Below are 25,986 nucleotides of genomic sequence, written 5' to 3'. Positions count from 1 at the left end.
CTATATATAACTGTAGAGCCCTTTGTTTTAATCCAGTACATTTATTTCGTCTAGTCTTAAGAACACAGTAGATTTGAAGGTTGGCGCGCAAATGGTTGTCTGCTATGTTTTAGTTATTCTTGCTTCCTGAGGGTAGTGAGAATGGCTATAACAATCTAGGTTATATACCCGTATGACATATTAATGTGTGTCAGTTTTAGTCGAGCCATACAAGAGTTTCACAGAATGACGAAATAGAGAGAGCTAATCTGAGTCAAATTTACCCTCAGTTCGTGAGTAAACTCTATAGAGAATAGAGTGCCTGTCGTGGAGAACGAGAGCGCTTGCGAAAGGTCGGCCAAATAGTTTAGAATACTTAGTGCGACCACCGATCTGTGAGTATGTCTTCCTGTTGAGGTCGGGGACTGTAGTGTTTGACATTTCAGATAGCATTCCATCTGACATGCCTTTGCATGCGCATTCGACCACCATATCGATAATTCGTGGAGGGCTCTTTTCAAAACGGATGCAAATTTCTAGTTCAGTAAGAGACTTTTGCTGTAATTGTTGTTGCAGCATGCGTAAGGACAATTCGCTGGTGAGTAACGTGTATTCATTCTTATTGAACGCCTGCTGACCAGCTTGAATTGTTCGGATTACGGAAAAGATCAGATAGTCTAAAGAGAATCAGGTTTATCCATCCTACGAATCCTCACTTTATCGTTATACTTACGGTAAATATTTAGAGTATTTGTTAGGTGATAAATTGTCAGTTAAATAAGTCGTGCTTTGTGTGTGGTGACAGTTATATGGTATAGTAGTGTCAGTGAACAAAAACCTGTACTGTCCCGTTGCATGCTCTGTGAATGATTGGGTTGCCCTACTAATATTTGTTCAACACAGTAGTGAGTGATACATCAACAGTCGATCTGTGTAACAATCGCGCCTGGACGGTATATAGAGCGTTCACTTAAAATATTACATTAAGGTCTACTATTCAAAATGTAAAAAAAATATCATATTCGATTCAAAGAGTTTATGCTTCTACTTGAAAACACTACCTAACAATAATGAGTAAGACGTATTTTTCTATTTAACAGATTTGCATAATAATTCATTACGCCGTTGTGTATTAGCGAACCAATATTGCCTGCTCATTTATAGTTCTTACTATTAGTTATTATAAATGCAATCAATATACGTGTACAGTATTCTTCGTACTACTGAGCGTAAGATAAGCTAAGAATTATAGTCCCAAACTTGCCACTTAGATCTCGGTAGATCCAAGTTTTTAAGTTAATATATATATATATATATAACAGGTTCAATATCTTAGACACATTACAATTTCAAGTAGAAGTCTAATGTATATAATAGTTATAGTATAAAACCTTTTTCTCACCACATGCTTAAAAAGATATCCTAATAGATTGTTTTATTACTGGGATCTAATGGTTTTGACTGGTTCATCTATATTGGGAGATATATATGCAGTAGAATTCGGAATCGAGACAATGCTTTCGATCGAGGTAGTATTTTTCAATAAATAAGTTACGAGATAAAGCTGACTCTCACTGAGTATACTAAGTGTTAAATGTCCATTATTGTACAAAAAGCCATTACAATTTTTTGTACATGAAGTGCAGTTAATAGGCAAACCTTTAGAAGGAAGGCTGCCTTTGAAATCGGTTTGCGGTCTGCCGTCCAACTATGCTCGCCGTATAGAAACAGGTTCCTTTAGATCAATGAACTTTGGTACCAGTAAGTTTACACTGGTGGTATCGATATTCGACTGAGTTTTTCTAGGTTCATTCTTTAAATGCCGTGATTTTCAGGGTAGATCATCAAGTAAAAGAAATACATTATTGACGGATGGTATTAGATATTTTTTTTCGCTTTAGAACAAGCTCCTTTTGCATACGTTTTTATGGTATGAAAGACTTTTTTGGCAACCCCACTTACCTAACGTGATGAATTCGTAACCAATGTAACTACGATTGGCAAATGAATGTCAACTTTGTCCATTGCTTACCAAAGTCAAATCTGCTACAGGTTGTGTCTTCTTTTACTATTAGTTTAATCTGTTTTGTAAAACCGTTATTATCAATTAAAAATAACCCTATTGGACACAATTTCGAATTGCCTAGTGGGAGAAGCTAGAAATTAAGTTGATCGAGGAAGAGTACCCATTTGATCTGAAGGATTGAGACCTATTAAAATGACTAGCCTTATCCGCGTTTAAAATTGACATTAGGCAATAAGAGATAGATGGAGTAGAAGCACTTCTAGAACGTTACGTATGACATACATGTACTGTGAGCAAGTATATGTAATATCCACTGACACGTATGTTTTTTCTGCGTTTTTTTTTCTGCGATAACGGTGTTGTTTAATCTGATTTCCTGACGTAGTACAAAAGGTCAGCGGGCCACATTGGATATTAACGTAAGACCTTATCGTTGAGTCCTGAACGGGCGTTATGAATAATACGTCATTGACAAGCGAACAAAATGCTAAATGTGCCGCAGCCCAAGATCTTGAACTGGAAGCTCTCGAGTCAATATACCAAGCGCCGATGTTTAAGCGCGACAACTTCGGAACACATCTTTCTGGTGCTACAATAATCATACATACAGAATTACCAAAATTAAATATACACGTCAACATCAGCTTGCCCTCATCGCTGGGAATAGAGCCGGAGACGTTTCAGGTTTGTTCAATGCACATATGTATTATACGTTTGGGCTCAATGCGCTAGTTAAAATGAAAATATCATTTTTAAAAGTTAAAAATTATTCGTTGCATACTGTCATTTTCCAACCCTTGTTTGGTGATCCAACCGCTGGTTAGTTAACAATCTGATATCATTATTTGACTAGTATAGCTCTCGCTTTCTACAAGCACACGACCTAGTTTTATCCGGACTTATCGTTTTGAATGATGCTCCTTAGGTGGAACACTTACCTCCGTTGCAATTCGACGTTGTCTTTCCTAAAGACTATCCCGATTACGACAAGCCACGATACATTCTCAAATGTCATTGGCTTTCACCCGGCGATTTAAGCCGCGTGTGTGCTAAGCTTGATGAGCTCTGGGAATTAAATGATGGGATGTCGATAGTCTTCATCTGGGTAGACTTCCTAGAAAAGGAACTTTTGACATTTCTCGGTAAGTGTCCTTAACAGAGTTTCTATAAAGAACACACATTTTTGAGATGAACAGGTACACGCTGTTCATTAATGATTAAATACATTATAACATTATTACGAATAACAATTTAAATAGTAACTATAGTGAGAAGTACATCACTAACGTACATTTATTTGCACAACTTTTTTTAATCTATTTTTTGCACAATCTGTTTTTATATTTCCAGTAAACCTTCTTGAACCTAAACTCATTTTTTTAGCATAGACATAGGAATGGTTTTACTTCAACTCAAACGTTGTACAAGTATTATAGGCAGAGCATAAGATATATATTAGCTTCACATTTACCAAATAGTGTAATCAGTCATTTTGAGCTAGGGCATATCTTTGCGATGCAGCAATTAATGACTGGTTTATTATTATGATCTTGTGCTTTCATACATGTACAAGTACTGCTTGTTTGTAATTCTATATAAAATATGATAGACCGTTCTTATAGACCATGATGATATGATAGACCATGATTAGTTACGCTTGTCTTTTACGCAGGAATGATTGAGGAGCTGAACGTTTTGAAGTTGCTGATGTTTCAACACCGCATGGGCCATCCTAACATTTCACACAAAGTGTGGCGACCAGAATTCCCAGGAAAGGAGCGTGGACGCTCAAGGTTCGATGTACGTGCTCGAACGATTTACATACCACCAAAATCGTTCGCAGCTTTCATCAAGGAAGCCAACCAGTCTCGTAAACGCGAGCTGTTCAACAAATCATATGTTACTTGCAGCATCTGCTATTCATGCGTGTGCGGAAAAGATATGACAATGTTTAAGCCGTGTGAGCATGCTTTCTGTAACAACTGTACACAGGCACAATTCTGTATACAGATTAGGGATGGCTGTCCGAATGGGCTGCTAACGTGTATGGAGCCAAGTTGCACCTCTGAGGCTCTCTCTATAGATGTAAAGAAGCTGGTTGGAGAAGACCTCTTTGAAAAATATGACCAGCTTCTTCTAAACCGGTATCTCAAATCGAGAGCTGACATAATATCATGCCCGCGTGAGCTTTGTGAAAAACCAGTGATAATCGAACCAGATTCGGCTATGGCGACCTGTAGCACTTGCAATCTTAGCTTCTGCTTAACGTGCCGCCGTCCGTCACACGGTATCAATCCATGTGAAACAGGTAATGCAAGTCAGCTAGCGATGAAGTACCTGAATGCAACTCCCGAGGTACGCGCCGCTCTCGAGAAAAAGTTCTCCAAGAAGTACTTGACCGCCATCGTTAACGAGTACGACTCGCAGAACTGGATCAAGGAGAACGCCAAAAAATGTCCTAGGTGTCAGACAATTATTCAAAAAAGTGAAGGCTGCAATAAAATGCAATGTTGGAAATGTAGTACAAGGTTCTGCTACCTGTGTGGCAAATCGCTGGAGCATTTGGCTGATCCGTACCTGCATTTCAGTGACGAATTAAATGAGTGCAACAATCGTCTATTTGAAGGTACGGATCTCGATGATTTTGAAGATGATGACTTCGAGTGGTTGATCGAGGATGGTGAAGATATCGAATTCATGCGTATTTGAGCAAGCGGATCTTGGCAATTTGTGACAAATTCACTTGCTCAAACACGCGGCAAAAACCTTGATGTAGCTAGACATAAAACAAACAGCATATGTTCGACCAGGTTGCGAATTCCTGCCTAAGCAAGTAATAAATGTACACGACACGGTCTTAGCCAGCATAGAATTGTTAAGAATGGATAAACATTTGTTTATAATTGTATTCATAATTTGTTGTTTCTGTGTTATTTTATATGGATAAAATTACATTGATAAAGTAAAACAGGGCAAATCTGACTATATTCTTATGTAAACTCTTCTCGTACGTCTTACACTTATGACGCTTGATTGGTGATTGAGGAAAATCAAGGTCATTTCGTTTTTATCGGTGTCTACAGAATGATCTTCTAATTGTACCAACACTACTAATTTTGTTTTATAAGCGTACATAAATCCGTTTTCAAAGAGCAGAAGGCAATACATAGAAAAAATGTAACTGCTAAATATTTGTACGTTATCTAATTTTTCGCAGAATGCAGAATCGATAAACCAGGCGAACAAAACATGCTGAAAACTTGTCAAAGAATGAAGCCAGTTGCATGTTACGAACGAAAAGCTGTTCGAGATGCTTAATGATGACATAAAATCACAAAATGAGGCGAAAAATGTACTGAACATCTGGCAGAATGCGTAAGATGCAGAAACTTAATTTTCGATGTCTAAATATTAGTGCAGGCAAATGGTAATCAAAAGAACAGTACGAAGAATGATCAAGCTAAAACGATTCATAAAGTGCAGATATTTGCATTTTTTAAGATGAACCATTATTACTGTTTGCTTCAGTGTATGCTCAAATGGGATTTGGTAGATATGAGAATAGAATTTGTATGTCGGTAGTTTGTCGAAGCTTGTGTAAACGACCCTTACTATTAGATAAATAATTGTTCTATATTAGAGAATATTTCAGTTCTTATCTATTCATAAAAACCTAGAAAAAAAAAAGCATTATTATACTCAAAGTAAGGTCGCTTTGCCTTTTATGGCTCACTAGCTAGCAAAGCCTACACTACCTTACTTGCAAGTTATTAATGTAATTTATGAGGAGCGATTCAAACATATTCAGTCCTCGACTAGACCGACTGCCGAGATGATGTAGAGGTGCAGACGATAACGAGTTCTTCTACTTCGGTGTTCGTTAGTTTATTACTTGGATCGCTAGGTGCGGCATAAAGTACTGATAAAAAAAATCCTGGAACCAGGCCATTAGGCGTTTTTGCTTTGTTCCTTAAAGTTGACTAGAATCACGAGCGAAATAAGCAAGATATATAAAATAGGAGGAAGGAGTTTAGAGAAAAGCGATTCGTTTACCAAAAAGGAAACGGACCGGGGAAAAGCCTTATTTGCTATTAATTATTATTTACTGAATCAATTATTATACTTTAAATTTCGATAAGGACGTTGGTTAGGTATTTGTAGTTAAGCCTCACGTTTCTAACGCATCTTTTCGAGTATATCTTAACTTTTCGTCTCTCTCGAAAATTTACCAAATTCAATGCTAATAAAGATACCAGCCTTGGATTATGCATGTCCCAAAATTCTTCTGCACCGCTATGAGCGACGCGGCGTTGACATAGATATTTCTGTTGGCTTGAAACCTGAGTTACCCATACCAAGACTTGTTTACTGTACGATGTAATCTTTAGGTGTATGGGCTCTTAGCCCATACCGCCTGGCGAATGAGGTCAGATAAGACTTAGTCCTCCTCTTCGGTTGATGCTCCAGCTGATGTTTTCCCCCCGCAAACCGAGCCTTACTACATAGCCTTTATTTCTATAAAATTTCGTACCTCATAAAACTAGGAAGCATTCGAAAATATTAAGCAGAACCGACGTGCACGCCAATGGCAATACCGTTATTACTTACAAGGAAGCTTTACTACTAATTGAGTGTACGAGTTTGGTTAGCTTACAGGCAGATGACATATCTGTCATTTGCCGCAGTCGTCTTAAGTCTCAAGTCATCTTCGCAATGACAAACTGCTACGTCGGACTGTATCTCCTCGGAAAGTTTCCCGGCCGTCTGATAGCTTTCGGCCTTGAATAATTTGAAATATAAGTTAAAGAAGAGATCAATAAATGTATTTATATAGTAGATAGTAAAACTTGCGAAATGTTTGCCATAAACTGCTTTTATCCAAAAATATCAAGGTATTTACTTCCCGATAAGAAGACATTGGCAGCTTGACTTATCTTCCCGGTAAGCCCGCCCTTTGAACACGGTCCCAGCCAGCTGTAGTCGCGTAGTGATTGTTTCTCTCCGAACAACCGTGAAGCCAACACTTTGTCACAACAGTTGTTATCGATGTCATCAGTTCCCGTATTCACTTCCGTTATAGACACTTCCTTAGCATCTACAGTGGAATAATCGGAATGAGCCTGGATCTTCACCCAGCATGTCCCCTTGGAGATTTACTAAATCTTTCCTAATGCGTCCATACGGTTGAGAAACGGCTACTCCCGTCCCCAATACACAAGTTTACATAAAGGCTTTGTTTGGGGAAGGAGGACGTTAACCCCACGTTTCGGTACGATAAATTACACAGAGAATTCTGCCCGTAAGTCATGTGTTTGAGGAGGGAAAACACACACCCTATTTAGTATGCTCACTGTCATTATCTATTACTTACAGCTCCTGCAGAAACCCGGCAAAATTAACGAAAACCATGAAACAAACCAAAGTCCTTTAGCTCTGCGTTCCGTCCGTTCGCTGCAGCGAGACGCAGCACAGCGAGCCCCCCACTTAACCTCTTTGTCTGTGCGTCACCATAATGGTTGCCCGAGGGCTTCAGTTGCTATTCTTGTACGCCATCGACTCCATCTGTCTGTACATAGCACTGTTGTAGCATTCTCTAATCACTTTCCTCGTCGATTACAGCGCCGCCATTTGGCAACGATCCAAGCTTGCTTAAATATTGGTTGGCCCGGACGGTGTCCAATTTTTACCTACCCAGGTCGGCTTTATCGCAGACTGATAGTCGCGTGCCTATTCTTGATCTCGGTAGAAAAGGAATAATTTCAGCGTCCTGCGAGGGCCACTCGGCTCATGCTTAGCTACCGCTTAAGAGGGTCGGCGATAACTAATTTGCGTGATAAAATGATTTTACTATGAAATTAGGTTGAAATCACGTTTAAATTTTATACCACATTGTGCAAAGAACCTGCTCAATGTGACTGCTAAAAGTGAAATGAACAGTCATTCTGCAATGTTATTCACAATTCTCCGGTTCATTGGAAATTTAAAAACAACACTGAAATAATAAACGAAGTTATAAATAAATCTACGTTTTTCAGTGTGGTATTTCTCCCTATATTTACCATTTTAATTATTATTTCTAATAAAATCATTAAATAATCTGCATTTACCTCTTTAAGAATGTACATTCTCTACAAAAACTTCGTCAGGACACTTATCAAGAAACGTCAGAAGCTCCTGCTCTGGAAAGCTTACTTAGATGAGGATTATCGACATCCCATCGATTAATTCCTAAAGCTTATTAAGCCCACACATCGGGCTTAAATTTCCGGCTGACATCTGAGAATGTATAATGGTTTGTTATGATTGGGATCGCCTTCACGAAAGATCACGTCGCATTGCGAAAGGAGCTTCGACCTAAGAAAATTATGATTATCGCACCAAAAGAGATGTGTTTTAACCAAAGCTATCGCTTTTAAACATCAGCGCTCTCGAGAGCTTCCAGCTCGAGATCTTGGGCTGCCGCATATTTCAAGATCTGTTTGATAGTATATGGAGGTATATATGAAGTTTTCACGTCGCCCGTTCGGGACTCAACCATAGGGTCTTATTTTGGTATCAAATGTATCACACTAATCTTCAATGGTAAAATGGGAAGTCAGCTTAAACAACACCATTCAAATTTAAGCTATTTCTGTTATCGATATACACCCAAAAAGGCGAAATCTAGGTATAACATGTCTCACTAAGACACCTTTATTATAACGTATCGAAGGATGGATATTACTGAACAAAATATTTCATACTGTTTGTCGGTCCGAAGTTGTGGTCCGGTTAGGATGTCGAACTTCCTAACTCATAGATAACTCTCCTTCAGTTATACAAATGCGCTGCAAAATGCGTCTGATATAATAAAAAAAGCTTACTACGAAAAGGTAACTATTGAATAAGTTAACAAGAGCAACTACATTAGTGTTGGAAATGGCTTAATTGAACTGTAAGTATTGGTCCGAACAGAGTATAATATTTCCTTTGCACCGCTTGAACTGCTGTAGACAGAGGTTTGCTGCGTCACATAATACGATTAATACTATTTCTCTTATATATATTAATATATATTCTCTTATATATATAGATAGGAATGTTATCAGAGACGCGTTAGTGATTCACGATACAGCCTATACTGTTCACGTGTGTAACATTAGATGCCCAGGTACAGACAGTATCGAGCATATGCTTCCCTGCATTTACCACTCAACCAAATAGTAGAGAGTAAAAAAAGAATTTCGGATAACTGCGTACTTGGGGTTCGGCTAATAGCGGTTCACTTGAATATAATGCCACGACAAAACACTAAAAAAAATATATCGACAACTTTACTCACTCTCTATGATCGTTAGCTATTGCCGTTAATTGAAATCAAAAACCCGGAAATGTCAATAATATAGCTCGGGGTCTGAATAAAATGATGACCAAGTTGGCTATTGGTTATGCTAGTGAAGTGCAATCCACACACCGGTCGACAAGAAGCATATCAGAGGTATTTCACTGATCAGTGGCTTAATTGGACAGTTGTTGAGAGACCAAGCGACGGAACAATGCAGACCTATGTCTCCCGTCAATAACATCATATTAGACAATTGTAGTAAACCCTGACTCTTCAACTAATTACAGAATAACAAAATATTCACCAAAAACGAACGACGATGTGAAGGCCCTAATAATAAAGCTGAGCTCTATCGGCCCTATATAGTTAGAGTATTTTTTCTGCAATATGAACGATTCTGTATTAAAAACTACGGCAGCAGCAGAAAAAGATTCCTTCAGGTACTTCATTCAGAAAAGATGTGCACAGCTGTTTTCAATTGCCGCATGAAACCAGCTGACACGGCTGTCGTGCATCTTCTGAGCTTGCATAGAGTAATCGTGGAGAAAACGCCGTAGGCTACCGCAACAGCCGCGTGTATACCATATATGTAGCTACTGGCAAAAGTCACATGCAAACAAAAGCAGGAGAACCTTCATAGTTTCAAGTATTCGAACAAAGTATTCTAAATCTTCTGCCAACCAGTTTTGTGGGACTTGCAGGAAAAGCACTGAAGTCACACTATAAATCAATGAAATATCCAGAGTTCAAAAGATTATGATAAAATGCGTTTATTTTTTATTTTGTATCACTTCTGCTGAATTTCGCTAATACAAATACACAGGTAAACCCACATACAGATGGGGACGACATATGAGGCTAATTGCTCTTGGTCTTCTATCTACCCTTCAGAGAAGTTGCAGTAAATAATGCGAAGGAGTAGCAGACGACCATTAAGCCGTCCAGTTTAAACTGTACCGCGTTTTCCCGCAGTACCTTTAAATTTAGTCTGTCCTTTGTATCTAAAAGAAGTAAACAAAATAGGTACTGGCCAGTTGAAATTATATGGAATATAATATATATATATATATATAATAGAAATATAAATAAGCATCCAGCCAGCTTATGTTTCGTAATCTAAAACTTTGTTCTCCAAGCCTATTTCTGCGATACCCACATAAATACGCTTTCACTTCTATATAGAAAATAGTCACTTCCAGTGACCCTATAATCCAACAGCTCCAATCCGCATGTGCGGAAAGATGAATGAACTGCCTTAAATAGTAACTTGTGGTCACTTTGATGGTTTAGAGTGTTCGCATTACAGCAGCCATCACAACAGTCCGAAACTAGAGATTTTTTTAATATTCTCCGTGTAATTTTTTTGTCCCTCTCGCATGAACTCGAGGGGCAATCTTGACAGCACTAGTGAAAGCTGAAATTAAGAGTATCTAGAAAAAGTGCTCCTTTTCGCAATCCCTTTGCGTGACATGAACTCTTAATTTTGCTATCGCTCCATACGGCTACAAGCAGACGCCTCGAAACGAGTATTCTATTATTGTTTACATAAGGTTCGTAGTTGTTTTTAGATCTGCGCACTGTTCGAACAACATTTTGTGCGCGTCGTGACCGCAGAGTTTGTAAATGGTAGCATTGCTTTGTCGTAGATTCTTCTAAGTATATTATAGTATTTATTATATTCTATGTATACATATTATAATATAGACTATAATATGCAGAGAGAGGCTCTGTAAATGAAGGTATTGGCAAAAACGCGTTGACGCGTGGTTGACATTTATCTCAAATGGACAGCGGTGCTGCAATTCTGTTCTAATCACTGGAGCAGCGATATCGACAATGCAATCGCTGGTACGATTACAGTCATCTTTGGTAAATGGCTTGGTGTTCACAAGTGCGATTTGCGTCCGAAAGACCTCGAACGCCCGTGGCAGCATAGCTAAAACAATTGCAGCTTTAGAAAGACAACAAAAGCAAGCAGCAAAAAGCATGTACGCGCCACAAAAGTTTACGAACTTCCTTGTAGTGGACCTTGAAGCCACTTGCAATCAAGACGGACCTCCACCTTACCCACAGGTAAGACTAACCGGCGCGGGGCAATCTTTAAATTAGTTACAGCGTCTTTTAGCAGTGATAGAATAAAATATGTTTAGAATTACTTGTTTACTATTAAAGTAGCACGTATATTGCAGGTCTTTGCCAGCCTCATTTTGTTTTACTTCTAAAGCGTCTTTTTGTGAGTAGTTACTTTTCAAACGTGTTCATTTGGCACTTTCTTTACGCCTTACGTCTACAAGTCAGATGCTGTAAGGTTAAATCAGCTGTATTAGAAAAAGCTTCCTTCTCGGTCTTTGGAAGATGTGAAACACTAACCTGCCAATATATAATTGATGTCGTTGTCGTTTGGTAGGAGATCATTGAATTTCCAGTATTGCATTTGTGTGGCAGGACATTTCAGGAGGTGTCGCGCTTTCACACCTACGTTCAACCAGATGTCCACAAAGAATTATCGGACTTCTGTATAGAGGTATGTACGATCGGTAGTATGTGCAGTTTGCTCTACCGAAGCCATCACTGTACTACGTTTTTATCATAGAGCCAGAGATTATATATGCAGTACGTAAAGCAACCTGCTCAGAATTAAAGCTGTTCGATGTTCGAAACGAGCGTTACTTCTCACTGTATACGGGCTATGGCCATAAGTGAGTAAACGCTTCGAAAAATTGTGATTTAATTACCAGTTTTATCAGCTGAAGTTAAATTGTTAGTTCGAAGTAGCACATATTTTCAGTGACGACTTTAAATTTATTAATCATTACCTTGCACACTAGAATCCATTGCGTAGTTATATTATACTCATGGCTCGAGATTGTTCGTTCAAGCCCCGTATTTTTGAACGTATTTGAACCCATGAATGAAGCACTGACATTGATTTTTCAAAGGAAGATCAAAGTTGAAACTCTAAAATGAAGACTGTGCAAATGTCTTCTCTATATCTAAACCATAATTTAATATATGCGCCTTGCGAGATTACAATATGGGAAACGTGTAACTGATCGACATTGTGCCTGATGTTTTGGTTTTTCTTGTTCTATGGCTGCGTCGTTGTTCTTCTCGAACAGTTGACAGGTATTGTGCAGTCGATGCTGGCGGATAAACCTTCACTGAAGACGGTGTTGATATCGTTGGATGAGTGGATGCAAAACAACTCCATTACTCAGACAAATTCTGCCGTGGTGACCTTTGGTGAATGGGACATGGCCTCAGCGTACGTAATGAATTGCTTTCAATATATAATGGCAAATCTTATCGTAAATATTACATGTATAAGACAGCATAGTTACTGATGCACCCGATAATGCCATTTATTAATGCTTAGATCCTTTGGGAATTTGCGGGCCATGACGTTTCTGCACATTGAAAACCTTTCCTAATATCTGACGGAACTTTGTCGGGATTTTAGCAATGACAACGCTCTGATGTGATGTTGCACACACATAGAAATTAAAAAACTTCAAGTTACGCTTTCAGTGCTTAGCGATCTCATCTCGTCAAATGAAGCGTTGTTAGTGCGTATACGTGCATCGTTCTTTCCAAAGACATCTATATATACGTGATGAGCGAATTATTCCTGCGAAGTTGTGTACAGTATATGATGAAAAATATTCTTACAAGCAAATATTCTGATCACGTAATATAAGTATGCAAGTAATTTTCGAGCTAGTCGCATGTCAAAAGAAAGTGAATTAGCTAATTATGCCAGAGAAGTTTTTAAAAGAATTGATAATAAAATCTATCTTGTCACCTACAAATTTGCTTGTTTATAGAATACCTAACAGTCTTTATCTGACCGAGTTTTATCCTTATATTTTAATACCATACATATGACAGTAGACAATCTGCGCAAACGTAAGGGTACTTGTGTAACTGGTTCAAGAGTTTCACAATTTTTAAATACAAAGATCTTACGTAGGTTAAAAGGTAAAGATGGTTTTCCCACCATTCGAGTTGAATTTTAGAAACAAATTTATTTCTTTGTATTCGCGATTATCGTCCGGTTTCGCCAGAATTTTTTTGCCGGGCTTGCTATGGAACAATCTATCCACTTCATTGTTAAATATTCGTTACATATTTTATTCGCCAGCAATCCGAACAGACGGTAATCCATCGATGAGACGTTCGGAAAATATCGCGGGTACGAGGGAACTGTCCGTTCAAGCTTTTAGGGGACTAGAGCATCAGCGTTTCTGTTGTGTGGCTTAGTATCCTTATGGAGAAGCATTGTTTTGTTTCTGTGACTTTTTTTTGCTGGCTAGTATCGTTTATTCGATGCAACTGGGCGGCACAGAAGTCACTGTCGACCCCTCTTGTTAAGTGTTCTTCAATGTGTAAGACCCCTTCAGCCGAACTGATTTTTCCGGCATTTCATGTTCTGAGCAAAGTAATAATTGTATTGATTTTCGCAGCTTAGAAAGTGTATTTCACTCTATTTAACTCTAAAAAATAGATGTCATATACAACTAGTTGGTGTCGACCACAGAATTAAAAACCATTTTTAGTGAAAATGAAATAAGATATCTAACTCTGACGCCTGATTATGCATGAAGCGTGTCATTCCATTTTTTAAGCATTAATTTATCTAGACGTTATAATTTGTATCCGCTTTTTAACACAAAGCCTTTGATGTGATTTCAGGCTAGTAAATCAATGTCAATATCTGGGCATCGCTGTGCCTCCTATATTTAGGCAGTGGATCAATTTAAAAAAGTCTTTACTTGAACACACGCGACAATGGCCAAGAAACCTGAGTGCAGCCCTGAGAAACGCCTGTATAGAACAAAAAGGCAGACCCCATTCTGGAATTGGTATGTTTTTCAGTATTTATTGTGACTAATCTCGAAATCATTTTTACAGCCGCTTTTAACTGTCCTTGACCTAACTTATGATAAAGGTAGTTTGAGTCCGGAAACTCCCTTCCTTTAGAAATTGTATACTATTCATTTCTCCTATTTTGCGCTTTCTATATTTTGGCTGCGTAGCGAAACGTTCCTTGGCCTGTACCAAGGCTCATGTTTATAAAATTCAGTTATCTGAGTTATGAGCGACCCAACGACAAAAGTGTCTTGGCAGTCTCTAAATTCGAATTCGTAAGGTAGTGAATTCATAAAATGTTACTTACTTAATACAATACTTCCTTCTCTTTTATGCACAATATAGCTTAAACTTTTTTTTTGTAATTATGGATATACAAAAGTGTGTGCCATAAACATCTCGCGAATCACTTGACGACTACATTTATGGCCAACCAACGCCAATTCGATACGTAGTATTTTTAACTGACAACCGTAAATATATCAGATTATATTGATCATGTTGCGATTTTTAGGTAAACGGGATATCATATACAAATTGAAAGTAAACATGTGATAATTTTTATTTCTGATTTTGTTTTCAGATGATTGCCTTAACATAGCAGAGCTGATGAGATACCTTGCGCGTAGTGGTTACGTATTTCATTTCACAGGAGGAAATAATTTACCAAAGTATGATTAGTTTGATACATTTTATATGACCGTAGTTATGTACACGCATTGCGGCACTGGAATTAAAGTAAGATACTTTATTTGAAAACCATTTATTGCGCGACTATTTTTTTTTATCTCTAACGAGTAATAATTTAAATCTATAGCAGAGGATACTCTACTATTATATGGAAATTGATACTAAAAATGGTGATATCCCAAATAAAGCAATAGAAGAGAGATACTGCCCCTTTTGAGTATGACTGCTTTACTTATCAGTAGCGTGTCATCGATGTAAAACCCAGGTTTGTCATATTTTACATCTTTTGTTGCGCTGTTAATGTCACATATGCAGCAGAACTTGCAAAGCATGCTATTGACAAATATGATGCGGTCAACCCCGCCTCAAGCCATTTACAGGCTGTGGCTGTAGATAACTTGAGATTACCACGAAAACGGTTCGATTCGAATGTGTTACTTTCTCGAAAAAAGAGGAAGTGCGCGTAGGCAAATATATATCCGGGCATATTCATCTATTGTAGAAAAAAGTCTATACCAAAAACTTCCGTAACCGGGTCTTTCAGAAGGCACATAACGGACCCTTTGCTGGGGACGGTGAAGGTAAGCCGCCGTCCAGGATACGCTAGTAGGTGACTTCGCTAAATCCTATACGAGACACACACACTAAAGTAAACGGCAGAGACCGTTTCTACCGGCAGACATACAATGGATAAGACTCACAGGTTTACGAGAAGGGCGGGATTCAAAAGCATCGAACGCCAGGGATCGCATGAAGAAGTGGAAATCAGATGAGACAGAGAGTGCTGTTGCTGTGCCGAAACACCAAAGGTACAATACTACCGATCAGCTTATAATGTGGTTTCTGAAATCTTAGCCAGCTGGCACGGCTGCTCGCCACATACGGAAGCATCCAGCAAGATATTCAGATGGCGCTCAAAAGACTATTTAAGGAAATGCCTAAAATGGATAGGCCAGACAAGATTAGCGAACTTAACAGAAAAAGAAAAAAGAACAGGAACTCTGTAAAGAAAAAAAAGGCCCTCAGCGAAAAAATTAAAAAAACTTGAGAAAGACCTAGATATCTCAGGAAAGAAGCAGTAAAGGAAAAAAGTATCGAAGACAAGTCAGCCCTATTTGTTTGAAACAGCAAAAAAAGGAATGATGAAGGAAATTAAGGTAGACGGGCTGGTAGTTAAAACTGAGAAAAAAAGAAGTTATAACTACTGAAGATAAGGCGAAAGCACTAGTTAAGGAATGGCCGGATAAGCTGTTCCTGCGGTCGAGTCTGAAAAGCATAAATATCTTAGTGACCACTGAAGCCTGGCCATACTGCTCACCAGAGGCTCCGATAAGGGTGCAGCCATGCTAGGGCAGCTCCTGGTTTGCTCGTGAAGCTTCTAATTTTCTAATTTGCACCAAAGGGGTTCTAGAAATTCCTGCGGATTTGAAGAGAGCCAATGACGGAGAGTAAACTTCCACTGCCCCTGAATCCCTATAGCCATTAGATCACTAGTACTGGGGATGGTTCGCACCCTCGAGCCCGTAGAAAGCTAGTTTGAAGTCTTTGAAAATATGGTGACTGAGACAAAATAGTTAAACGTAAAAAAGTTTTGGTATATTCCGGAGGAGTAGATCAAAGGACCAGTAGGGAAACCCTTAGAAATACATCATGCCAGAGAGCCAGCAAATGACATCATTTTCGAACTTTACCGCAATAAACAGACAGAGGAGCCATTCTAGCCTACAGGCACCAAATAAAGAACTTTCTCAAAGTAAGTAGAAAAGTCGCAGAAAATGCTTAATATACCTAAAATAATATATTTGCAATATTAACGATAAAACAAGCTAGTTGCAATGGAAATTCGTATGGACTTCCAAGTAAGGTATTCTATCGGTATTTTAATATTATTAGCTAGAATGATGGTCATGGCTTTTTCACTTTACTCTGCATGACCATTTTTTCTTATTTCGTCATCAGTTCGATCTATGGTCTACTGGTTCATTAAATGAGACACTCTGCGATTGGGAGAAGAATAAGTTTATTATTTTGTTATCATTTCAAAGGGCTGCGATTTGTTAAGTCGCCATAATAATATTTTTGTTGTTGTTGTCGTCCTCGTTTTCTCTTTTTTAATCTCAGCATCAACGTCCTTTATATATTTATTTCGTTTATTGGTATTTAGTAATCGTCATGGAACCATTTTTTTGATGATCTCAGCGCTACTAATAGCGGTTACTAAAATTATAATAATAATGTAATTGTTATCCTCATGAATCATTGTCATAGTATTAATATACTATTATTCTTATCATTCAATAAATAGTTCAATAATATCATTATCGCGTATCGTTTCTGTCCATTTTATCACCCTTGCCGCCGGCACTGTGATGGCCGCAGCATCCTGTAGCCTTGTCCCATTATGGTCACGATCTTCTTACGTATTTGCTATTACTATATTATCAATCAGTCAATCAGTCAATGTATTATTATTATCCTTATGTGTGTATATGAATTTTGTTGCACGTAACTTTTTGGATACACTGACTTCCTTCTTGGTATTCAATTATTTCTTGTATTTTATAGGCATTTAATAGGCGTCAAAAAAGATCTTGTGGGTCTATACTTTTCTATATTGTGTGCCAGCCATTTTTCTCCTGCTTCGCTAGTTGCTATTGACCTTATTCTGAAGCATTTTTGGGTACGACTTTCGTAAGTCAGTAGAACCTTGTGCTATGCGTCGTCAGTTTTAGAAGAGTTGAGTTTGTTCGTTGATTAGTTTTTTGTTATTAAGTTTAACAATCAATAAAGCGGTGAAATAAGTATACGTCTCGAATGTTGCTTGCCCACCATAATTTGTTCTCTGATGCTTTTGTTTCACACATCGCTTCGGCAGACAATTTCACAGAGTCTTCTATATTTTGCCTATCTTTTTTTTGTTGACCTCTGTGGCTGATCCTATTGTTGGTAGGCTCCTGGTTGTTGTTATTTTTTGTGCAACCGCAGATCACAGCAGGCAGCAGCCTGTTGTACAGCCTTTGCTAGGTTACTTATGGAGAAGTTTTGCTTTTTCGTGAAGCAGTAAACAATGCTTAGTCCGTACGTGATGTCTGCTGATACATTCGACTTTCTGTTTATATCTGATGGTATTGTCATTCTTCGTATAGTGTTTTAGTGTTAAAATGCGAGCGGATAGATTTGTCTGCCAGTTAGATCTCCGTGTTCATTTCGTTTCTGTTTGCTTTGTTGTAGCAAAAGCAAGAATATCGCGTTAATCAGTATTACTGTCAATCCGTTCCGAGCTACTGGAAATGTCGTCCACATTTTTTGTGAACACCCGTCTCGGTGTCATGCATGGCTGGCATACGTTCATAGGCTTTTTTTGACGAACCACTGCGATGAAGCTATTTCTTTATATATATATATATGTTTACGTTTTATGAACGTGCTAATGTGAACGTTAATTTTTTTTTGTGCAGTATCATTTTGTTATTTGTCCTTTAATATGTTCTTGTTATCTTCGTACTTGCTTTGTTTTCTACCTATCTCCTTTTGTTCAGTTGATCAATAACTTCCCGTTGCGAATATGGGCTCGATACGTTTCTCTGTTTTTGCTTTATCATATTAATTTCGAATTGAATGGCGAATGAAAATCTGTACAGCAAACTAAACACCTTGTGGAGGTCATTGCAGCAGAAGCTTTATCCGCGTAAACGAAACCTGATTCAAATTAGAAAAATCACGCTGGTCTGTGTTGTTGGGCATCGCTATGAAAAAAAATTCTATTTTAGGTATTCCCATAGGTGGTCTGAGAAGTATTGTTCAGCGTGGTCTTGCCTAAAACACCCTGTTCGGTCTACAAGATCCTAGCTGATAGGTTAGCAGGTTGTATTAGAGTGTATGTATGTTTGTGTGTTAGTAGAGACAGTACCGTCTCGTCTGAACATTCGTCGTGTTCTTATATTTGTATTTAATTTTCTTGCGATTTGCTATAAACACCGCTGGGTGGTTATGTGAAATATATTTTCTGGAACAAATCCAAATGTAGCCACTGAACTCATGGATTTATACAAAGAGCCATAAAAGTACTAGTGGCTTTAGTTTCTCAGTGACCCGTTGTAAGCAAGTTGTCGGGGGTCTTGCGTCCGCCTTACTTATTGACGTCAAGGAGAACTTGGTACTATTTTCAGACGAATGACAACATGCGACATAATTGGGTAGGTAAGTGCACACGTATCTCAGGCAACTTAATTTCAGGTTCAAGGCATCGAGTCTGTCCTTTTAGGCCAAAAAAACCTACTTACTCATAAATGCGCATCTTGAGGCACCTTTCATGTAAAATTTGTTTCAGTGTTGTTCAGCTCAATCTGTGCGTATCGTCGTTGCCGCGGTGCATGAATTTTGAGATATGCCTGCAATGTTTTGTTCTGCTTAAAGAATTATTCGTTCGTTTTTTGACACCAATATAATGAATACATATATATGGCCACAGATAGCATGGCACCCCGAAAATGCGACCTGAACCACTGAATATTTTGGGGATATTTCATCTGTTATATTAGTGTTAGGTTCTTGGTATTTATCTGAGAATGGCGATTCGGCAATATCTAATTTCGCATCGTCTGTTAAGTTTTGGCCTGTATGTCACAGGTATAGCATATTGTCGCATACCTTGACTGCATATCTACAGCATTTGTGCATCTGGCGTCTACAGGATCTATACGCTAAAAGATCTTGAAAAAGATCAGACTACTAGATACAACTGAGTTCGTACACTCCGCTCGCATCTCCTGATTGGGTTACCCTGTACTGTCTTTTCTTTGTTTTATTGTGAATCATTATTTATGTACGTTTTTTGGGCATGCATATGGACTTCATATGGCGTTATTACCTAGCCCTTTTTGCTTTTTTTGTTTCTGTTACCGTGTACATTATAGACCTTTTCTTTTGTTTTTGCCTTCGCAGCAACTTGAAACGCCATAAGGTAGTTGCCAAGTTAACATGATTGTTAGTTTTTTGACAGTTCTTTTCAATGTCGACTCATTACTAACGGCAATGGCCTCTTCGTTGTTAATTAGGCATCGTTCCTAATTGATGAGTATAATCTTTGCAGTCTTCTGCTCCGGCATCTGCCAGAAGTATGCTTGTGTCTTTTACATGAAGACTTGAAGCTTCATAAGTTGCGGAAAGCCTAGTTTTTTCGGATCCAAGAATGCTTTTTTGTCGGGCAAGGCAAGAAATCTTCACGAGTATAATTTGTGCTTGACTGCGGATTCTGACCTCTAAAATGAATCGAGGGTGAACAAAAGGCGAATCGAATAATGGTCAAGTTTAACATTTTTTTTTTGGGTTTTGCTATTTAGCACCATAACAGGTATTGAACTGAATCATAATCTTGCTGTTGCTGACGCGGCTGTCAGCCTTGTTATTAACCTGTCGAAATACAAATGTTTTCGACTTTAGTCGTTCATTCACTTGCTGAAGTTCAGCTGCTTTTTTTTTTATCTGTTAGACTTTACTTCTCCTTTTGATAGAGCTATTTTTGTTGCTGCTTGTTTCGGTAGTGTCGATGCTTGTCGGATGCTGTCTGTGACGCTGTAATTTAATCAGCTGTGAAATAAACTACCTTTGTTTTTAGTATCTTTTAAGATCTATGAGCAGCGCTTTTGTCTGAGTCTCCTATCTAATATTTTTGTATATATATATATATATATGATCAGCGCTCTTTGTTGACCTGTTATCGCCTCTTGCTCCTCACCTCTTATTGACCAATACTATTCCTCTTTATAGACGCTCGTCATCAATACATATATGTACAACACAATTGAGTCGCTCATTTTTGTCTATTTCTCTAATGACTAGTATTCATAAGGAAGGTTGACGGTAGCTACGTTGCATTTTCGGGAAGTCGATCGGGGACGCCATTACTGCTGTGGAAAGAACAGGTTTCTTGATCATATCGAAGTTTTTGCACATGGCTCCTCCACATAAAGAAATTTTAATGCAAATCAAACAAATAAATAAACGGGGATAAGTTATTCTGTTTTAGGATTCCTTCAGAGTTCCTCTACATGGATAGAGGCCTTACAAGGCTACTGTTTGTATAGGGAATCGCGTTCCCTAACGGCTTGACACAGTTCTGAAGTCCACGCAGCAAATAAACGGTGCCTATCCGATTGTCCGTACAGTTTTCGCTGAGTCATTTTTCGTCGTTCGCTTTTGTCACGACAATTCAGTATTTTTAAATGTATTTTGGTAAACAACGTAAGTCTAAATTATTTCTAAATAGATTTTCTTTTCCGTCACGCTGTTCTCTTCCGATTATAGTTTTGCAGTAGTTTCATATATTTTGATTTTCGCGTAGTGTCGGCGTAAACTCAGCTAGCTTACTCCGAGCGTTTTCCGAGCCCAAAGTTATACTTCCTTTTGCGATATTCCTCATTGTCACTCATGGGCCATGGTCGCTTGCCTAGACCGAAGTTGTATTGTCGCCGCTTGAAGGTGGAGAATGTGGGCTCATCTTGAAACCTATAAAATTCAACGGAGAAGAAAGGACAAAAGAACAAGGAATTTATACTTGACTAGCCGACAAGGTTTGCCTGTTTGTTATATCGGTTCTATGGTTCCATGTATGTCAGCCTTTGCTGGCAAAAGTAATATTTGAAGCGTATATTTTATAAGCTAGACTAAGGCCCTTGCGTCTCACTCACTGTAAACCGTTATACCCAGATGAGCAAAAAAGAATTAGCTTTAGTCTAAATCAATAAAGGACTACATAAGTTTCGTGGAAAATATCAGTGTATATTAGTCGTTCCTGTTTCAGAGTTTCATTCTGAGATTTAACTTATTATATATATATATATATATATATATATATATATATACTGAATCGAGACAATTTTTGCCTATTTTATGGTACTGCGCATTGTAACTGGCGGTTAAGGAAGTTGAATTAAGTTTGATAGTTCGAACTGCTTTACTAGAGGAAATTTCTAAAGCAGAACTACTGACTAACCTCCGACTAACTAGATTCTCGAAGTACATTTAATTGGTGTAGGGTCAGCATTGTAGACACTCTCAGCTTTTCTCATAGGGCGATAAAGCGAGAACCAAACAAACGTAGTTATTGCACAAAATTTTTAAACACGGAGCACTCACAGGAAATTGACAAATATTGGAAAGGTTGCTGTTGACGAGCAGCGCGTTTATTCAATGTTACTGCTAGAGTTGCTATGTCTTTGTACGTGGCAGATTCGGCCGAAGCTCGAGAAGGACCTTTAAGGCCTCATGAAGCAGCAGGTCATATAGGTTCGAAAGTATTTTGATGTACGAATGCCGACGCTACGGATGACTATGCACAGGTCAAGTCAGAAATGTATGACCATGTTTTCCATTGCATCGAAACGTATTTACTATACCGATCTTAACATTACCTTTTTTTCAAAAGCAGCTACCACCTATTTATTCACAAGTGTGCTTGAGGAGGTATATTTGTCACTATTGTTGACACTCATGATTGCTTGGAAATAATGTGTTTGCCTATTGGTAAACAACAGAGGGTATTTCTTCCCAGTTACCTCGCGTACTCGCGTCCCTGATAGGATTGCATGTCGCGTACCAATTATGGAAAGCTGGGCACAAGGTTGACCTAGCAACTATTTGTTCGTATTCCCGTCTTTCGTTCCAGACCATTCGCTACACTGTTAGGACAGTTAACGGATGTAGGCGCTAGAGCCGCAACGAGCCAAAAAAGCGGAAACCTACGTACGTTAAACCATAATATCAAGGTGTCCTACTATATCTCATGAAGGTGAGATGGCAATGCCTTCATCGGCACTTCAATAGGATTATCTTAAGCTGTGATGCATTATTGCCGGCTCTTGCGGTGTAGATAGAAGGTATAGACGACGTTATTTGTGGTGCCACTACTTGAATAGCAGTATGCCTAACCCTGGTTCGATTGCTGGATGACAACTGGTGGGCGACATGCTATCGGCAGGTAGTTCATGGTTGAACTGACATTGTTTTCAGGTGTTTGTGATAGCAAAAGGATAGTCTGTTCTTTTGGGCTTTTCTCGATTGAACATATATTATGACTTGGTTTTAGCAAAAAAAAAAGCAGTACTCTGTTTACAGACTCACAATTTATGTAGCATAGTGCTATCGTCTATACTTATATTAAAGCATAGGAACTTGTTGAGTAAAAATCTGGATCATTTTACCACCAAGCTTGAAGACCTTTAATGGCAGGAAATACACGAATCACCACTGACACAATCGACTTCCGTTAATGGGTAGCTCGTTAAGAGCGCAGCGCAGAAACCCATTTCCAATTAAATATTACCGTCTCTAATTTGCCAAATACACAGTCTATCCTGAAATAATTTCGATGCAGAGAAAGGAACTTTAAAGGAGCTCCACCGGCTAGTTCAGTGCTGGCCGTTCGACATCAGTAAGTAGTAGAGAGTTTATTAAAGTCATGCTAAAAGTTGCATGTAAAACTGCTGGACATTTTTTGTCTTTAAAAGGAGAAGCAATAATATTATTATGATTCGAAATAGAAGGCAATATAATTTTACTGCAAGATATAGATGGTTCATCAAATTCAGTATTCTTTTTTTTTTTTTTATATAGATGAAACTGTTTGGACTTGACCAGAGCAAACTATTTGACTGAGAGCATATTTGCAAGAATGATTTTTTATGATTTTAGTAAATTAGGCACAACTACTATCACCGGAGATGTGATTCTGTGATCTATCAGCAACTTAGCTTTATTCTTCTGCGAATGCATTAAAGCTAATTCACGGCTAAATTAGGTGAATTTCTAAGGATATTAGGACTTTTGCTGAATAGCCCTGTTTGTATTTTTCGTTAGAGTCGTCGTGACCTTAGTAAGCTTACCGATAAATTTACTGTATCTATACAATTAATTCATCGTATGTATATGTTGTTATATAAATGTACATAACAACACATTGGTGTACGCTGATTTGTTTATACACGGGTAGTTTATTTTCGTTTTGAGAACTCAATTGTATTGTCTAAGTATACAAACTAAAAAAAATACATTGTTAAGATCGGCGTATCTGATCAGAGAGATTGTCCAACAATGGTACTCCAGCGCAGTGCGCCGCATAGTAGATGGGGCACATTGCACTATACATATAGCCTCTGGCAGATGAAAATCCACTGGCCTGCAGGTTATGTAATGAAACACATGTATTGCCAAACGTGTAATTACGTGCCGGTTCATTCTACTCGGCCCTTTCCAGGCTTCATTAATCATAGCTTTCGCATTATAGAAGTCAGGATCGATCTCCGCCATCTTTCTCTCTTATGTGCTGAACTGGGCCAGCGCTATGCACAAGAACAGTCTCCACGGTTTACGTATTTCCACACTCGCAACCGTCACTCGCAACCATCACTCGCTGCATTCTATCCATGATAGAACGTCACGGTTCAACCGTTCGAGGGCAAGTCAGCCCCCACAGACAAAAGCGTCCGTGTACGTATCATCATGGTGGAACGTCCTGTAAAAAATTTATGTCGTTCAGCCAGAATACATAGGTTTCCAAGAATTTCGTCAGCCGACGTGTGATAAGGTGAGCCAAAAGCGTATGGCGGCAGATTTTGTTGACGATTGTTTTTTATGCAAATGGCTCGAAAAGCTTGTTTTTGTTTTGGGACGAGCGTCACTCTAGCTTGTCGATAGGCGTCCATGTCGTAAACATGCACTGAATAGAATTGTCCAGCGGGAGAACATGCCAAGCGCACTTTTCAAGAACCCATTGTGGCTCAGAGGCGCTCTGGCCGTTTTGTTCTAAAGACGTTGTTCAACCCAAACACGAAAAACCAAGCCCTTTGGCATATTCTAGATTTTTATTCATCATATGCGCCACTGTACTAAAGCATGATTTATTGGGTGGCCGTTGTCGTCGTGCACGTACTTTTCAAGCACTTCATCAGCTCTGCAGGGTTGATAGGTCACGGTGTTTGACTTCCTTTCTCTACTCAATTGTATGGTTCGCTTCCAGTATGTATGTATCATTAAGCCGGATGACGCTTGGTCAATTTTAGCGTATGGCACAGTGCAGCAACGGGTATTTAAAACTAAAACATCGACTGAGATACGGGCATTGTCGGCATGGTTTTGAATAAATTACGAATCATTTTAGCACTTCGGTCAAGGGTTCAGCATAAACCTCAATGTATGGATCACGATACTGGGAATAGGGCCGTCAGTTTGGGTCCTAACTCTGTCGGATCTAGCGTTTTAGATAGCCCCGAATTCCTTCTTTGCGCAGTTACTCTTTCCTAGAGGAGCTGCTCTACTACCGGTACGTCATCTCGCTTAGCCTTGTTTTTTTTAATGTATCAAGCTTTTACTCCACATATAAGCTTTGAAATTCTCCCCTCATTCCGCGCATACACACAAGCATTTCTACTGGGTTGTTAACGTCGGCAGATGAATGGTATTTCGTTATGGGCAGAATAACTCCCATCTCTAATTCGCCTTGTTGGCAAGTCTAGCGAGATTAGATCGTCGTGCGTATGCAATATTATATGTATTATATGCACAGCCAGGAAATAAGCCGACAAATTAAATGAGTATAGATACAAAGGTTCAGATTTCGACAGAACAGGAGCTTTTTCAAGCGATTCTGATCCAACAGGTTAGAAAGTATCATGGAAATTTCATCAGATAAATAGACTTGAAATTCAGGATCAGTGCAAATGTGATGAAGGTTTCTGGCTGTAAGAGTCTCATAAAAAACAACAAGAACCATAAATGATTTAATTTATTATATATGAATTGCCAAAGAAATGCTACTGACGGCTGAGCTGGTGTAGGTTCCGGACTACGTTTGCCAAGTCCAAACCCGTAACGGTGATTTGCATTTGGCCGCTTGACAAGGACGTCATAAAAAAGTTGCTCTTCTGGAGATAGCGATTGAACCATTTCCGCAACTCCGGACCGGTCACGATCATCCTGGGCGGCCGTAGGGACCGCCGATAGAAAGGTTAGTGCTAGGAGAACACAAAGAGTGGCAGGCCCCAGGGGCAAGAACGCGTTTATCCTGGAACAACAATTTGCAAATAGCGTATTTAGTATACTA

General features: G+C 38.7%; 3 protein-coding genes across 8 annotated transcripts in view; 2 read left to right on the top strand and 1 right to left on the bottom strand.

The window, feature by feature from the left end:
* Positions 1–5,951, top strand: part of LOC111266038 (E3 ubiquitin-protein ligase RNF14) — a 6,309-nt gene extending 358 nt beyond the window's left edge. The window contains exons 1-6 of one of the 6 annotated variants that reach the window (XM_022843150.2): positions 144–374; positions 556–577; positions 2,391–2,689; positions 2,931–3,147; positions 3,678–4,631; positions 5,223–5,951. In XM_022843150.2, coding sequence (XP_022698885.1) covers positions 2,459–2,689; positions 2,931–3,147; positions 3,678–4,631; positions 5,223–5,323 — 1,503 coding nt within the window. In that variant the 5' untranslated portion in view covers positions 144–374; positions 556–577; positions 2,391–2,458 and the 3' untranslated portion in view covers positions 5,324–5,951. The other 5 variants (XM_022843154.2, XM_022843149.2, XM_022843148.2 and 2 more) reach the window with 5 other exon arrangements.
* Positions 5,952–10,896: 4,945 nt separating this feature from the next.
* On the top strand, positions 10,897–15,102 carry Snp (Snipper). Its single transcript, XM_022843147.2, has 5 exons — positions 10,897–11,402; positions 11,737–11,853; positions 12,449–12,594; positions 14,022–14,191; positions 14,782–15,102. Exons 1-5 carry the CDS (start codon positions 11,166–11,168, stop codon positions 14,877–14,879), a joined length of 768 nt encoding a protein of 255 aa, XP_022698882.1. The 5' UTR covers positions 10,897–11,165; the 3' UTR covers positions 14,880–15,102.
* A 1,789-nt stretch (positions 15,103–16,891) lies between these two features.
* The window catches only part of AstA (allatostatin A), a 34,503-nt gene continuing 25,408 nt past the window's right edge, over positions 16,892–25,986 (bottom strand). Inside the window, exons 2-3 of the mRNA XM_086970762.1 lie at positions 25,705–25,947; positions 16,892–21,395 (exon numbers count right to left, since the gene is read on the bottom strand). Coding sequence (XP_086826888.1) covers positions 21,254–21,395; positions 25,705–25,947 — 385 coding nt within the window. The 3' untranslated portion in view covers positions 16,892–21,253. The remainder of the gene's footprint in view (positions 21,396–25,704; positions 25,948–25,986) is intronic.

This window comes from Varroa jacobsoni, unplaced genomic scaffold, assembly GCF_002532875.2.
Source record: "Varroa jacobsoni isolate VJ856 unplaced genomic scaffold, vjacob_1.0 scaffold_1047, whole genome shotgun sequence".
NCBI lineage: Eukaryota > Metazoa > Arthropoda > Arachnida > Mesostigmata > Varroidae > Varroa > Varroa jacobsoni.
This window is presented reverse-complemented; position numbering and strand designations above follow the sequence as displayed.